Source organism: Oncorhynchus masou, chromosome 11 (assembly GCF_036934945.1).
Source record: "Oncorhynchus masou masou isolate Uvic2021 chromosome 11, UVic_Omas_1.1, whole genome shotgun sequence".
NCBI lineage: Eukaryota > Metazoa > Chordata > Actinopteri > Salmoniformes > Salmonidae > Oncorhynchus > Oncorhynchus masou.
Genome location: NC_088222.1, coordinates 4,445,329 through 4,461,309, shown reverse-complemented (window position 1 = coordinate 4,461,309; position 15,981 = coordinate 4,445,329). Strand labels below are relative to the sequence as shown.

The 15,981-nt window shown below is 43.5% G+C and overlaps 1 protein-coding gene across 3 annotated transcripts in view; it reads left to right on the top strand.

The window, feature by feature from the left end:
• Positions 1–3,045: 3,045 nt before the first annotated feature.
• LOC135548041 (angiopoietin-1 receptor-like) overlaps positions 3,046–15,981 on the top strand; it is a 76,327-nt gene continuing 63,391 nt past the window's right edge. For 2 of the 3 annotated variants that reach the window (XM_064977237.1, XM_064977236.1), the window contains exon 1: positions 3,046–3,280. In XM_064977237.1, coding sequence (XP_064833309.1) covers positions 3,181–3,280 — 100 coding nt within the window. In that variant the 5' untranslated portion in view covers positions 3,046–3,180. Of the gene's footprint in view, positions 3,281–3,724; positions 3,761–15,981 lie in introns of those variants that run through there. The other variant, XM_064977238.1, reaches the window with a different exon arrangement.

The following is a 15,981-nucleotide window of genomic DNA, read 5'->3' as shown; positions in this document are numbered from 1 at the left end:
ACCTACTCCTGATGGAACATAGGCCACCGTATATAAATAAATATATAGAAACTATTGACCTACTCCTGAGGGAACATAGGCCACCGTATATAAATAAATACAGTTGAAGTCGGAAGTTTACATCCACTTCGGTTGGAGTCATTAAAACTCATTTTTCAAACACTTCACAAATTTCTTGTTAACATACTATAGTTTTGGTAAGTCGGTTAGGACATCTACTTTGTGCATGACGCAAGTACATTTTCCAACAATTGTTTACAGACAGATTATTTCACTTACAATTCACTGTATCACAATTCCAGTGGGTCAGAAATGATGTCATGACTTTAGAAGCTTCTGATAGGCTAAATGACATAATTTGTGTCAATTGGAGGTGTACCTGTGGATGTATTTCAAGGCCTACCTTCAAACTCAGTGCCTTTTTGCTTGACATCATGGGTAAAATCAAAAGAAATGAGCCAAGACCTCCACAATTGTGAAAAACTGAGTTAGAGTGTATTTCGCTAAGGTGCATGTAAACTTCTCTGACTTCAACTGTGTATATATATATATACACTGAACAAAAATATAAACACATGTAACATGTAAAGTGTTGGTCCCATGTTTCATGAGCTGAAATAAAAGATCCCTAAAATTACTCACATGAACAAAAGGCTTATTTCTCTAAAATGTTGTCCATAAATTTGTTAACGTCCCTTTTAGTGTGCATTTCTCCTTTACCAAGATAATCCATCCACCTGACAGGTGTGGCATATCAAGAAGCTGATTAAACAGCATGATCACTACACAGGTGCACCTTGTGCTGTGGACAATACAAGGCCACTCTAAAATGTGCAGGTTTGTCACACAACACAATGCCACAGATATCTAAAATGTTAAGGGAGCTGACTGCAGGAATGTCCACCAGAACTGTTGCCAGAGAATTGAATGTTCATTTCTCTACCATCAACAGCTTCCAACGTCGTTTTAGAGAATTTGGCAGTACATCCAAATGGCCTCACAACCGCAGATCCTGTGTATGGCGTAGTGTGGGCAAGCGATTATGGTATGGGCAGACAAACTACAGACAATGAACACAATTGCGTTTTATCAATTGCAATTTGAATGCACAGAGATAGCCTGACGAGATCCTGAGGCCCATTGTCCCACCATTCATCCGTCGCCATCACCTCATGTTTCAGCATGATAACGCACGGCCCCATGTCACAAGGATCTGGACACAAATCCTGGAGGCTGAACATGTCCCAGTTCTTCCATGGCCTGTATACTCACCAGACATGTCACCCATTGAGCTTGTTTGGGATGCTCTAGATCGATGTGTACGACAGCGTGTTCCAGTTCCCGCCAATTTCCAGCAACTTAGCACAGGCATTAAAGAGGAGTGGGACAACATTCCACAGGTCACAATCAACAGCGTAGACCCATAGATTAAGGGACCTAAATGAATTTATTTAAATTGACTCATTTCCTTATATGAAATGTAACTCAGTAAAATGTTTGAAATTGTTGCATGTTGCATTTTTTTTTGTTTCAGTATATAAACCTCTGTATCCAAGGATGTTTTTGGTCTCTAATGGACACTCCCTAACAGATTATTATTCTGTAGGACTGTTCTAAGGACCCTCCCTAAGGGGCCTTTAGGGATACATCCCAAAATGGAACCCTATGCCCTATGTAGTGCACTACTTTACATCAGAGTCCTATGGTCCAACATAGTGCACTAAATAGGGGATAGGGTGCTGTTTGGGACATAGCCTAGGAATGGTAATTAAAATCATGGCATTGTTCTGTTCAGACTGGGAGGCTTTTCTTTTCCTCCCATCCTGACATGAAGAGGAAACAGGAAAAGGAACTGTAACTCCCAATGCCTGGAGAGAGAGGCAGAGAGAGAGACACGAGAGACAAGAAAGAGAGAGCAGAGAGAGAGAGAGAGAGACGCGAGAGAGAGAGAGAACCAGAGAGAGAGAGAGAACCAGAGAGAGAGAGAGAGAGGCAGAGAGACAAGAGAGAGAGAGAGAGAGAGAGAGAGAGAGAGAGAGAGAACCAGAGAGAGAGAGAGAGGCAGAGAGAGGGGCAAAGAATGAGGGAAGCAGAGAGAGAGAGAGACGCGAGAGACAAGAAAGAGAGAGCAGAGAGAGAGAGAGAGACGCGAGAGAGAGAGAGAACCAGAGAGAGAGAGAGAACCAGAGAGAGAGAGAGAGAGGCAGAGAGACAAGAGAGAGAGAGAGAGAGAGAGAGAGAGAGAGAGAGAGAGAGACCAGAGAGAGAGAGAGAGGCAGAGAGAGGGGCAAAGAATGAGGGAAGCAGAGAGAGAGAGAGACGCGAGAGACAAGAAAGAGAGAGCAGAGAGAGAGAGAGAGACGCGAGAGAGAGAGAGAGAGAGAGAGACGCGAGAGAGAGAGAGAGAGAGGCAGAGAGACAAGAGAGAGAGAGAACCAGAGAGAGAGAGAGGCAGAGAGACGAGAGAGAGAGAGAGAGAGAGAGAGAGAGAGAGAGAGAGGGGGCAAAGAATGAGGGAAGCAGAGAGAGAGAGAAAGAAGGAGAGAGAGGGAGTAAGAATAAGAGAGAGAGAGAGCAGAGTGAGAGAGCGGGAGTAAGAATGAATGAAAGGGAGTAAGAATGAGAGAGAGGAAGTAAGAATAAGAGAGAGGGAGAGCAGAGAGAGAGGGAGTAAGAAGGAGGGAGAGAGAGAGTAAGAAGGAGAGGGAGAGAGAGGGAGTAAGAAGGAGAGAGGGAGAGAGAGAGAGTATGAAGGAGAGAGAGAGGGAGAGAGGGGAGAGAGAGAGTAAGAAGTAGAGAGAGGGAGAGAGAGAGAGTAAGGAGGGAGAGAGGGAGAGAGAGGGAGAGAGAGAGAGTAAGAAGGAGGGTGAGCAGCGAGAGAGAGAGAGTAAGAAGGAGAGGGAGAGAGTAAGAAGGAGAGAGAGAGGGAGAGAGTAAGAAGGAGAGAGAGAGAGTAAGAAGGAGGGAGAGCAGAGAGGAAAAGGAAAGAGAGGTAGGGTTTTGGGGCGAGCAAGAAAGGGGTGGGAAAAGCAGGGAGGGAAAGGGAGGGTGCATTAGAGACTTTTCAGAGCCAGGAAGACTGTGAAGAGATGTGTATTGATGGGTCTCTCTGACACCCTCAGGGGTTTGGTCTTCTCTGTATCCTCAGTCTGAGCACCTCGGACCAGCAGCGTTGTGTGGATGTACACCCTAGCCCTGGAGCCTTTACCAGCCTACCGCTGGAGGATCATGTGTTATCATCTCTACTCTACTCTGTGTCTGGTCTACTGGTTCTCCCCAGGTATGTATCTCTACTCTACTGTGTGTCTGGTCTACTGGTTCTCTCCAGGTATGTATCTCTACTCTACTGTGTGTCTGGTCTACTGGTTCTCTCCAGGTATGTATCTCTACTCTACTGTGTGTCTGGTCTACTGGTTCTCTCCAGGTATGTATCTCTACTCTACTGTGTGTCTGGTCTACTGGTTCTCTCAGGGTATGTATCTCTACTCTACTGTGTGTCTGGTCCACTGGTTCTCTCCAGGTATGTATCTCTACTCTACTGTGTGTCTGGTCTACTGGTTCTCTCCAGGTATGTATCTTTACTCTACTGTGTGTCTGGTCTACTGGTTCTCTCCAGGTATGTATCTCTACTCTACTGTGTGTCTGGTGTACTGGTTCTCTCCAGGTATGTATCTCTACTCTACTGTGTGTCTGGTCTACTGGTTCTCTCCAGGTATGTATCTCTACTCTACTGTGTGTCTGGTCTACTGGTTCTCTCCAGGTATGTATCTCTACTCTACTGTGTGTCTGGTGTACTGGTTCTCTCCAGGTATGTATCTCTACTCTACTGTGTGTCTGGTGTACTGGTTCTCTCCAGGTATGTATCTCTACTCTGCTGAGTCCCTTTTGCGTTATCTAGCACATTTTATACTCTTTATTTATATTGAGGTCATTAGACCCCTTGTACAGGGGAGATCTGTCCAGAGACACACGTGTCTTCAGAAAGTGTTCACACCCCCTCGACTTTTTCCACATTTTGTTGTTAACAGCCTCAAGTTAAAATTGTTTTAGCTGATATTTATTTTCACTGGCCTAGACACAATAGCACATAATGTCAAAGTGGAATTATAATATGGTTATTAATATGGTTATTAATATGGTTATATATATAATGATATGTATATATATATATATATATATATATATACATATTTTTTTTACAAATGAATTAAAAATGAAAAGCTGAAATGTTGAGTTAATAAGAATTCAACCCCTTTGTTATGGCAATCTTTTGGCAAGGTTCAGGAGTAAACATGAATTTAACAAGTCACACAATAAGTTGCATGGACTCTGTGTGCCATAATAGTGTTTAACATGATTATTATATGACTACCTCATCTCTGTACCCCCCACACATACAATTATCTGTAAGGTCCCTCATTTCGAGCAGTGAATTTCAAACACAGATTCAACCACAAAGACCAGGGATGTTTTCCGATGCCTCGCAAAGAAGGGCACCGATTGGTAGATTTAAAAATAGTACTATACCACGATATCTCATTCACTTAATAATGTTTACATATCTTGCATTTACTCATCCCATATGTATATACTGTTTTTTATTCTACTGTACCTTAGTTCGTTCTGCTCTGACATCGCTCGTCCATATGTATATAGTCATAATTCATTCCTACTTAGATTTGTGTGTATTGGGTATATGTTGTGTAATTTGTTAGATATTACTGCACTGTTGGAACTAGAAGCACAAACGTTTTTGCTTCATCTGCAATAACATCTGATAAAAACGTGTATGTGACCAATAACATTTTATTTTATTTCATTTGGTAGATGGGTAAATAAAAAAATAAAAAGCAGACATTGAATATCCCTTTGAGCGAATTACACTTAAGCTGGTGTATCAATACACCCAGTCACTACAAAGACACAGGCATCTTTCCTAACTCAGTTGCCGTGGAGCAGCGTTTCCCAAACTCAGTCCTCGGTCCCCAAGTGGTAGACATTTTGTTTTTTTGCCCTAACACTACACAACTGATTCAAATGATCAAAGCTTGATGATCAGTTGATTATTTGAATCAGCTGTGTAGTGGTAGGGCAAAACCTAAAACTTGCACCTCTTGGTGTGCCGAGTTTAGGAAACCCAGCCCTAGAGGAAGGAAAGCACTCAGTGATTTCACCATGAGGCCAACGGTGACTTTAAAATAGTTATGGAGTTTAATGGCTGTGAAAGGAGAAAACTGAGGATGGATCAACAACATTCAAAATGGCACCGGAAGAAATGGCAGCAGTTTTACAGGCGCCCAACCAATTGTGCTATTATGTGGGGGTTTATTTGCGTTATTTGTAACTTATTTTGTACACAATGTTTCTGCAACCGTATCTTACGGCAAAACAGAGCTTCTGGATATCAGGAAAGCGATCCTTCACCTCGGATTAGACAAAGAGCTTCTGGATATCAGGACAGCGATCACTCACCTCGGATTAGACAAAGAGCTTCTGGATATCAGGACAGCGATCACTCACCTCGGATTAGACAAAGAGCTTCTGGATATCAGGACAGGACTCACCTCGGATTAGACAAAGAGCTTCTGGATATCAGGACAGCGATCACTCACCTCGGATTAGACAAAGAGCTTCTGGATATCAAGACAGCGATCCTTCACCTCGGATTAGACAAAGAGCTTCTGGATATCAGGACAGCGATCACTCACCTCGGATTAGGCAAAGAGCTTCTGGATATCAGGACAGAGATCACTCACCTCGGATTAGACAAAGAGCTTCTAGATATCAGGACAGCGATCACTCACCTCGGATTAGACAAAGAGCTTCTGGATATCAGGAGAGCGATCACTCACCTCGGATTAGACAAAGAGCTTCTGGATATCAGGACAGAGATCACTCACCTCGGATTAGACAAAGAGCTTCTAGATATCAGGACTCACTCACCTCGGATTAGACAAAGAGCTTCTGGATATCAGAGATCACTCACCTCGGATTAGACAAAGAGTTTCTGGATATCAGGACAGCGATCACTCACCTCGGATTAGACAAAGAGCTTCTGGATATCAGGACAGTGATCACTCACCTCGGATTAGACAAAGAGCTTCTGGATATCAGGACAGTGATCACTCACCTCGGATTAGACAAAGAGCTTCTGGATATCAGGACAGCGATCACTCACCTCGGATTAGACAAAGAGCTTCTGGATATCAAGACAGAGATCACTCACCTCGGATTAGACAAAGAGCTTCTGGATATCAGGACAGAGATCACTCACCTCGGATTAGACAAAGAGCTACTGGATATCAGGAGAGCGATCACTCACCTCGGATTAGACAAAGAATTGTCTTCAACAAGCAAGAAGCAGAAGACATTCTCCAAACACCCAACAGTGCCATCATCCCGTTATTTGCAAAAGGAGGCGACGCAGGTACAGAGGACAAAGAGCCGGATGCCTCTTAAATCATTTCTACCAAATTTCCATCAACATGTTAAATGAGCAACACGAGGGGGGAAAAAAATCTTGTTCACTTGTACTCCACACACAGAGACGCGTACAAAGCTCTCCCTCGCCCTCCATTTGGTAAATCCAATCACAACTCTATCCTCCTGATTCCTGCTTACAAGCAAAAATTAAAGCAGGAAGCACCAGTGACTCGGTCTATAAAAAAAGTGGTCAGATGAAGTAGATGCTAAACTACAGGACTGTTTTGCTATCACAGACTGGAACATGTTCCGGGATTCTTCCGATGGCATTGAGGAGTACACCACATCAGTCACTGGTTTTATCAATAAGTGCATCGAGGAAGTCGTCACCACAGTGACTGTACGTACATACCCCAACCAGAAGCCATGGATTATAGGCAACATTTGCACTGAGCTAAAGGGTAGAGCTGCCGCTTTAAAGGTGTGGGACTCTAACCCGGAAGCTTATAAGAAATACTGCTATGCCCTCTGACTAACCATCAAACAGGCAAAGCATCAATACAGGGCTAAGATTGAATCATACTACACCGGCTCAGACTACAAAGGGAAGCACAGCTGCGAGCTGCCCAGTGACACGAGCTTACCAGACGAGCTAAATCACTTCTATGCTCGCTTCGATGCAAGCAACACTGAGGCATGCATGAGAGCATCAGCTGTTCCAGACGACTGTGTGATCACGCTCTCCATAGCCGACGTGAGTAAGCTCTTTAACCTCTAGCGTCGAGCAATCCTGTATCCGGGAGCGTAATCATAGCCTCAAGCTCATTAGCATAACGCAACGTTAACTATTTTTGAAAATCGCAAATGAAATGAAATAAATATATTGGCTCACATGCTTAGGCTTTTGTTAACAACACTGTCATCTCAGATTTTCAAAATATGCTTTTCAACCATAGCTACACAAGCATTTGTGTAAGAGTATTGATAGCTAGTATAGCATTAAGCCTCGCATTTAGCAGGCAACATTTTCACAAAAACAAGAAAAGCATTCAAATAAAATAATTTACCTTTGAAGAACTTCGGATGTTTTCAATGAGGAGACTCTCAGTTAGATAGCAAATGTTCAGTTTTTCCAAAAAGATTATTTGTGTGGGAGAAATCGCTCCGTTTTGTTCATCACGTTTGGCTAAGAAAAAAAACAGAAAATTCAGCCATTACAACGGCAAACTTTTTTCCAAATGAACTCCATAATATCGACAGAAACATGGCAAACATTGTTTAGAATCAATCCTCAAGGTGTTTTTCACATATATTTTTGATGATAAATCATTCGTGGCAGTTGACTTTCTCTTCTGAACCAAATGGAAACGTGCATGCAGCTGGAGATTGCGCAATCATTTCGACGGAGGACACCAGGCGGACACCTGGTAAATGTAGTCTCTTATGGTCAATCTTCCAATGATATGCCTACAAATACGTCACAATGCTGCAGACACCTTGGGGAAACGACAGAAAGTGTAGGCTCATTCCTTGCGTATTCACAGCCATATAAGGAGACATTGGAACACAGCGCATTCAAAATCTGGGGCATTTCCTGTATGAAATTTCATCTTGGTTTCGCCTATAGCATTAGTTCTGGGGCACTCACAGACAATATCTTTACAGTTTTGAAAACGTCAGAGTGTTTTCTTTCAAAAAATGTCAATCATATGCATAGTCGAGCATCTTTTTGTGACAAAATATCTTGTTTAAAACAGGAACATTTTTTTATACACAAGGCTGCGGGGCCAGATGGATTACCAGGACGTGTGCTCCGGGCATGTGCTGACCAACTGGCAGGTGTCTTTACTGACATTTTCAACTTGTCCCTGATTGAGTCCTGCCTAAATGACTACCGACCCGTAGCACTCATGTCCGTAGCCTTGAAGTGCTTTGAAAGGCTGGTTATGTTTCACATCAACACCATCATCCCAGAAACCCTAGACCCACTCCAATTTGCATACCGCCCAAACAGATCCACAGATAATGCAATCTCTATTGCACTCCACACTGCCCTTTCCCACCTGGACAAAAGGAACACTTACGTGAGAATGAGATTCTTTGACTACAGCGCAGCGTTCAACACCATAGTACCCTCAAAGCTCATCACTAAGCTTAGGATCCTGGGACTAAACACCTCCCTCTGCAACTGGATCCTGGACATCCTGACGGGCCGCCCCCAGGTGGTGAGATTAGGTAGCAACACATCGGCCACGCTGATCCTCAACATTGGAGCTCCCCAGGGGTGCTTACTCAGTCCCCTCCTGTACTCCCTGTTCACCCACGACTGCATGGCCAGGCACGACTCCAACACCATCATTAAGTTTGAGCTGACACAACAGTGGTAGGCCTGATCACCGACAATGACGAGACAGCCTATAGGGAGGAGGTCAGAGACCTGGCCGGGTGGTGCCAGAATAACAGCCTATCCCTCAACGTAACCAAGACTAAGGAGATGATTGTGGACTACAGGAAAAGGAGGACTGAGCACGCCCCCATTCTCATCGACTCGGCTGTAGTGGAGCAGGTTGAGACCTTCAAGTTCCTTGGTGTCCACATCAACAACAAACTGGAATGGTCCAAACACACCAAGACAGTTGTGAAGAGGCCACGACAAAGCCTATTCTCCCCCAGGAAACTAAAAAGATTAGGCATGGGTCCTGAGATCCTCAAAAGGTTCTACAGCTGCAACATCGAGAGCATCCTGACCGGTTGCATCACTACCTGGTACGGCAATTGCTCGGCCTCCGACCGCAAGGCACTTCAGAGGGTAGTGCGTACGGCCCAGTACATCACTGGGGCAAAGCTGCCTGCCATCCAGGACCTCTACACCAGGCGGTGTCAGAGGAAGGCCCTAAAAATCGTCAAAGACCCTAGCCACCCCAGTCATAGACTGTTCTCTCTACTACCGCATGGCAAGCGGTACCAGAATGCCAAGTGTTGGACAAAAAGGCTTCTCAACAGATTTTACCCCAAAGCCATAAGTCTCCTGAACAGGTAAGCAAATGGCTATCCGGGCTATCTGCATTGTGTCCCACCACCAACCCCTCTTTTACGCTACTGCTACTCTCTGTTCATCATATATGCATAGTCACTTTAACCATATCTACATGGACATATTACCTCAATCAGCCTGACTAACCGGTGTCTGTATGTTGCCTCACTACTTTTATAGCCTCTCTACTGTTTACAGCCTCGCTACTGTACATAGCCTGTCTTTTTACTGTTGTTTTATTTCTTTGCTTACCTATTGTTCACCTAATACCTTTTTTGCACTATTTGTTAGAACCTGTAAGTTAGCATTTCACTGCTACACCTGTTGTATTCGGCGCACGTGACAAATAAACTTTGATTTGATTGTAGTTACTCCACAATACTAACCTAAATAACAGAGTAAAACGAAGGAATACAAATATTCCAAAACATGCATCCTGTTTGCAACAAGGCACAAAAGTAAAACTGCAAAAAATGAGGGAGCACAATTCACTTTTTGTCCTGAATACCAAGTGTTATGGTTGGGGCAAATTTAATTCAACAAATTACTGAGTACCACTCTCCATATTTTCAAACATAGTGGTGGCTGCATCATGTTATGGGTATGCTTTTAATCGATAAGGACAGGGGAGTTTTTCAGGATAAAAAATCAACAGAATGGAGCTAAGCACAGGCAAAATCCTAGAGGAAAACCTGGTTCAGTCTGCTTTCCACCAGACACTGGGAGATGAATACACTGGAGTTGCTTACCAAGAATACAGTGAATGTTCCTGAGTCGAGTTACAGTTTTGACTTAAATCTACATGACAATCTATGGCAAGACCTGAAAATTGGTTGTCGAGCAATGATCAACAACCATTTTGAGTTTGAAGTTGTCCAGAAAGACAATGATCAGAAAGACAACCATTTTGAGTTTGCTCTTAAGACTTAGTTTGAAAAGAATAATGGGAAAGACAAGCTTGAGACACAATCCAGGTGTGCTCTTAGAAAGAAAGACTCTTTAGAGACTTACCCAGAAAGACTCACAGCTCTTAGAGACTTACCCAGAAAGACTCACAGCTCTTAGAGACTTACCCAGAAAGACTCAACGCTCTTAGAGACTTACCCAGAAAGACTCTTAGATTATAACATGTATTGACTCAGGGGTATGAATTCTTATATAAATGAGTGATTTCTGTATTTAATTTTCTATACATTTGCAAACATTTCTATAAACATATTTTCACTTTGTCATTATGGGGTATTGTGTGTGTAGATGAGTGAGGGGGAAAACACCTATTTAATCCATTTTAAATTCAGGCTGTAACACAATGAAATGTGGAATAAGTGAAGGGGTATGAATACTTTCTGAAGGCACTGTAGAGATAGATAGAGATAGTCTCTATCTGGTTCTGTTTCTATGATCTGTAGAGATAGATAGAGATAGTCTCGATCTGGTTCTGTTTCTATGATCTGTAGAGATAGATAGAGATAGTCTCTATCTGGTTCTGTTTCTATGATCTGACACCATGTGGGCCAGACATGGTCGATGGTTAACACCTCGCAGTAGCAGAGTAAAATCACCGGGGAAGCCAGAAAGCACAAAACCCTTTTTACAACATCTGTGTTGTGATACGTGAGTTTGTTCTATAACATGTTAGTTCATATGCCACTGTGATATAAAGGCCTAAAAGCATAGACAAGAAGAAGACACAGTGGTAGAATAAATTCAACCACACCTTTGTTTCATTACAAAACCAGAGAACAACATCTGTCTGATGAAGTCCACAAAGCAAATATTGCATATAACAAACAGTTACATGACCTGCTGCAGGGGTCAAGAAATGTCATGTTTCTGACATTTTCAGACCACTAAACAACTATTCATTTAGAACCATAGAGAGTTAGTAAAGCTGCCTCCATTATTCCAGCACCATTTCAACTTCAACATTTCAACATCAAAACACCCCTGTTTAGTCTAATACTGTGAGAACTTAAAAGATAACAAAAACAATTTAGACCAATCAACGTAAGCTAAATATGATGTGGCTGTCAATGGTTCTGGTTTCTCTGTGTATGTGCGTTTGTGCAAGTAGAAAAACATGTTGACTCACCCTAGAGAAATGCCAATGCCTTCCTCCTCTCTTTCATGTTGACTGAACGGTCTATCACTCTGTCATACAATAGAAGCTTTTAGTCTTTGATGTCCCAGGCTACTTGGCTAAAATTCTTGCTCGCTAGTCTAACTTCCATTCATGGGAAACGTTAGCTAGTTCACATTAGCCTTCTACATCTAGCTACATATTGAACTTCCATCCTCTCAGGCCAGGGGCTCAACAATCTATGAATTAATGGTTGGATCAGAATTGCCGTTATAATCATTGGCCATTAGGAATAATTAAGTAAAACCACAAGTCCAAATCCCTATCTTCATGCATGGCTAATTTAGGAAAGGGACAATTTTAGTTAGCTAGCCACTGGAGGCCTACAACACAACGAGATGCAACAATTCAAGTTGTTTCTATCGATGACGTCTTGCTCTGTGATTGGAATGAAGCCAAATACAAACTGGCTTCCCTTAAAACTTTTTTTTTGGTGTGCCAGGACCAATCACAGTTGAGCTCACTCCGTTGAGCTCAACGCTGATTGGCTATTATTTTATGTATTTTTTTAATCAAGGGAGGCCAAGAGCTCGCTAGCTTCCCTTGCATTAAACGTTTAAGCGTTAAACGGGTGTCCTGACTCTCTGAGGTCATTAAAGATCACATGGCACTTATCGTAAGAGTAGGGGTGTGAACCCTGGTGTCCTGGCTAAATTCCCAATCTGGCCCTCAAACCATCACGGCCACCTAATAATCCTCAGTTTACAGTTGGCTCATTCATCCCCCTCCTCTCCCCTGTAACTATTCACCAGGTTGTTGCTGTAAATGAGAATGTGTCATCAGTCAACTTACCTGGTAAAATAACGGATAAATAAAATAAAATTAAAAATTAAACGCTACTGGCGGCAACAATGTCATACTCTTTTTGACCAGACAGCATCAGATATATGGGCTACACATACAGAGACAGAGGGGCGCTGTTTCGCTCTCTTGTGAATTGAAGGAAAATATATGAAAACAAAGAGAGATAAAAGTATTTATATTTTTTTCTTGGTCAAAGTTAGGGGGAAGCCTGACCTTCCCTTGGTAACCATGAATACACACCACTGATACCTACCTCAGTTACTATGAAAATGTGACAGTTTTACTGAAGCAATTTAAATGACTGTGAGTGTACAACAAAGCAACAGTATTGTATCAACCTAAAGATGCTATAACGACAGAATAATTTCGCTAATAGGGCTCTGCTCAAATGTAGTGCAGAATAAAGGGACAGGTTCCCACTGGGGTATAGGGACAGGGTCCCACTGGGGTATAGGGACAGGGTCCCACTGGGGTATAGGGACAGGGTCCCACTGGGATATAGGGACAGGGTCCCACTGGGATATAGGGACAGGGTCCCACTGGGATATAGGGACAGGGTCCCACTGGGATATAGGGACAGGGTCCCACTGGGGTATAGGGACAGGGTCCCACTGGGTATAGGGACAGGGTCCCACTGGGGTATAGGGACAGGGTCCCACTGGGGTATAGGGACAGGGTCCCACTGGGGTATAGAGACAGGGTCCCACTGGGATATAGGGACAGGGTCCCACTGGGATATAGGGACAGGTTCCCACTGGAGTATAGGGACAGGGTCCCACTGGGATATAGGGACAGGGTCCCACTGGGGCATAGGGACAGGGTCCCACTGGGGTATAGGGACAGGGTCCCACTGGGATATAGGGACAGGGTCCCACTGGGGTATAGGGACAGGGTCCCACTGGGGTATAGGGACAGGGTCCCACTGGGATATAGGGACAGGTTCCCACTGGGATATAGGGACAGGAGTATAGGGACAGGGTCCCACTGGGATATAGGGACAGGGTCCCACTGGGGTATAGGGACAGGGTCCCACTGGGATATAGGGACAGAGTCCCACTGGGGTATAGGGACAGGGTCCCACTGGGATATAGGGACAGAGTCCCACTGGGGTATAGGGACAGGGTCCCACTGGGATATAGGGACAGGGTCCCACTGGAGTATAGGGACAGGGTCCCACTGGAATATAGGGACAGGGTCCCACTGGAATATAGGGACAGGGTCCCACTGGGATATAGGGACAGGGTCCCACTGGAATATAGGGACAGGGTCCCACTGGAGTATAGGGACAGGGTCCCACTGGGATATAGGGACAGGGTCCCACTGAAATATAGGGACAGGGTCCCACTGGAATATAGGGACAGGGTGCCACTGAGATCTAGGGACAGGGTCCCACTGTAATATAGGGACAGGGTCCCACTGGAATACAGGGACAGGGTTCCATTGGGAAGCTATGCTTGGTTTTTAATAATTTTCTTTTTTTAAATGTCTATGTTAAAAACTACATCTCGCTTGTTCCATGTGCACACTTATGGTCACTGTGTGTCATGGATGGATAGGCTGTGCTTCAGTTGTCAACATCAATGCCATAACCAATTGTATTACTGCTTAAAACTTCTTTGGGAATGGTGTCCCTTCCAAGGAACGGTTGAGCTAACGTAGGCTAATGTGATTAGCATGAGGTTGAGCTAACGTAGGCTAATGTGATTAGCATGAGGTTGAGCTAACGTAGGCTAATGTGATTAGCATGAGGTTGAGCTAATGTAGGCTAATGTGATTAGCATGAGGTTGAGCTAACGTAGGCTAATGCGATTAGCATGAGGTTGAGCTAACGTAGGCTAATGCGATTAGCATGAGGTTGTAAGTAACTAGAACATTTCCCAGGACATAGACATGTCTGATATTGGCAGAAAGCTTAAATTCTTGTTACTCTAACTGCACGGTCCAATTTACAGTAGCTATTACAGTGAAATAATACCATGCTATTGTTTGAGGAGACTGCACAGTTTTGAACATGAAAAGTTATTAATAAACAAATTAGGCACATTTGGGAAATCTTGATATAATATTTTTAGAACAGGAATGCAATGGTTCATTGGATCAGTCAAACTGTGCACATACACTGCTACCATCTAGTGGCCAAAATCTAAATTCCAGCTGGGCTGGAATTATACATTATGGCCTTTTGCATTTCAAAGATGATGGTACAATTTTTTTACAAAAGAATAGTTGTTGTTTTCCCCTCTGTATGATCTTTTACCAGATATATTGTGTTATATTCTCTCAAAGTTCAAAGTTCAAAATGCATATCCTTGCTTTAGGGCCTGAACTACAGGCAGTTGGATTTGGATATGTAATTTTTGGAGAACATTGGCGGATCGTCTTTTGGTTTGTCTTAAACATCCCCACCAGTGAATACTGAAATCGGCACTTTGGCACACACACTTTTTAAGAACACACCTCAGATATTGCCTCCCATCTCAGTGAAAACTCATTTAACGCAGGTAAATTACCAATCCCGGCGTTTGTGTTTGGAAAAACAGAACAGCACTGGCTTTAACAATAGGTCGAAATGGACAATTGTCTGAAAATAGAGCCCTTTCATTTTTTGTTCAGATGAGTTTTGACCTTATCTCAGTGACTTCAGGGTGTGTCGTCTGTCCAAACAACATGCTGTGTCCCACATAGTGCACTACTTCTGATAGTGCACTACTTTGGACCACCAGAGCCCTGGGCATAGGGTGCCATTTAGAACAGACAGTGTGGAAGGTGGTGGTGGTGGGGGGGGGGGGACTCTGCAGAGAGAGATATGGGGAGACCACCTGCAGATGAAAAAAAACGAGATTTTCCTTGAACAGAAATTAAACACACACAGCGGAGGTCTGAGAATAGATTTCATATGAAACAGCAATCAGAAAGGAAGAAATGTCATGTTTAATGCTCAGTGAACATCCAACCATGTTGATGAAATGAAATATCTGTTTTATTCCCGTTCAGGTTTCATGTTCTTTAAATAGCACCATGTATTTATATCTGAGACGTGTAGCACATGACCTTACGACTGTCCCAAACCAGTTTAAACATAATTGAGATGATAGTATATAATTGAGGTTTATAGGTTAGAAAGAAACTCCAGTTTACACATAAACGTTGTGGACATTGAGATGATAGTATTATAGGTTAGAAAGAAACTCTTGTAGCAAACCATGTCATAGTAAAATATCCAGCCTCCTGTCTGTCTGTCTGTCTGTCTGCCTGCCTGCCTGCCTGTCTGCCACACACACACACACACACACACACACACACACACACACACACACACACACACACACACACACACACACACACACACACACACACACACACACACACACACACACACACACACACACACACACACACACACACACACACACACACACACACCCTACTTTAACTCTAGTTGGAAGGCAGCCATGACAGCATCCCTCCAATCCCCTACACTTCACCCTGCATGAACACAACAACAGAAACGCCCGTAATCATCTGCGTGTGTATAACTGAGGGTGAGTCCAGACCAGAGCCCTATGGAACCCTATTCCCT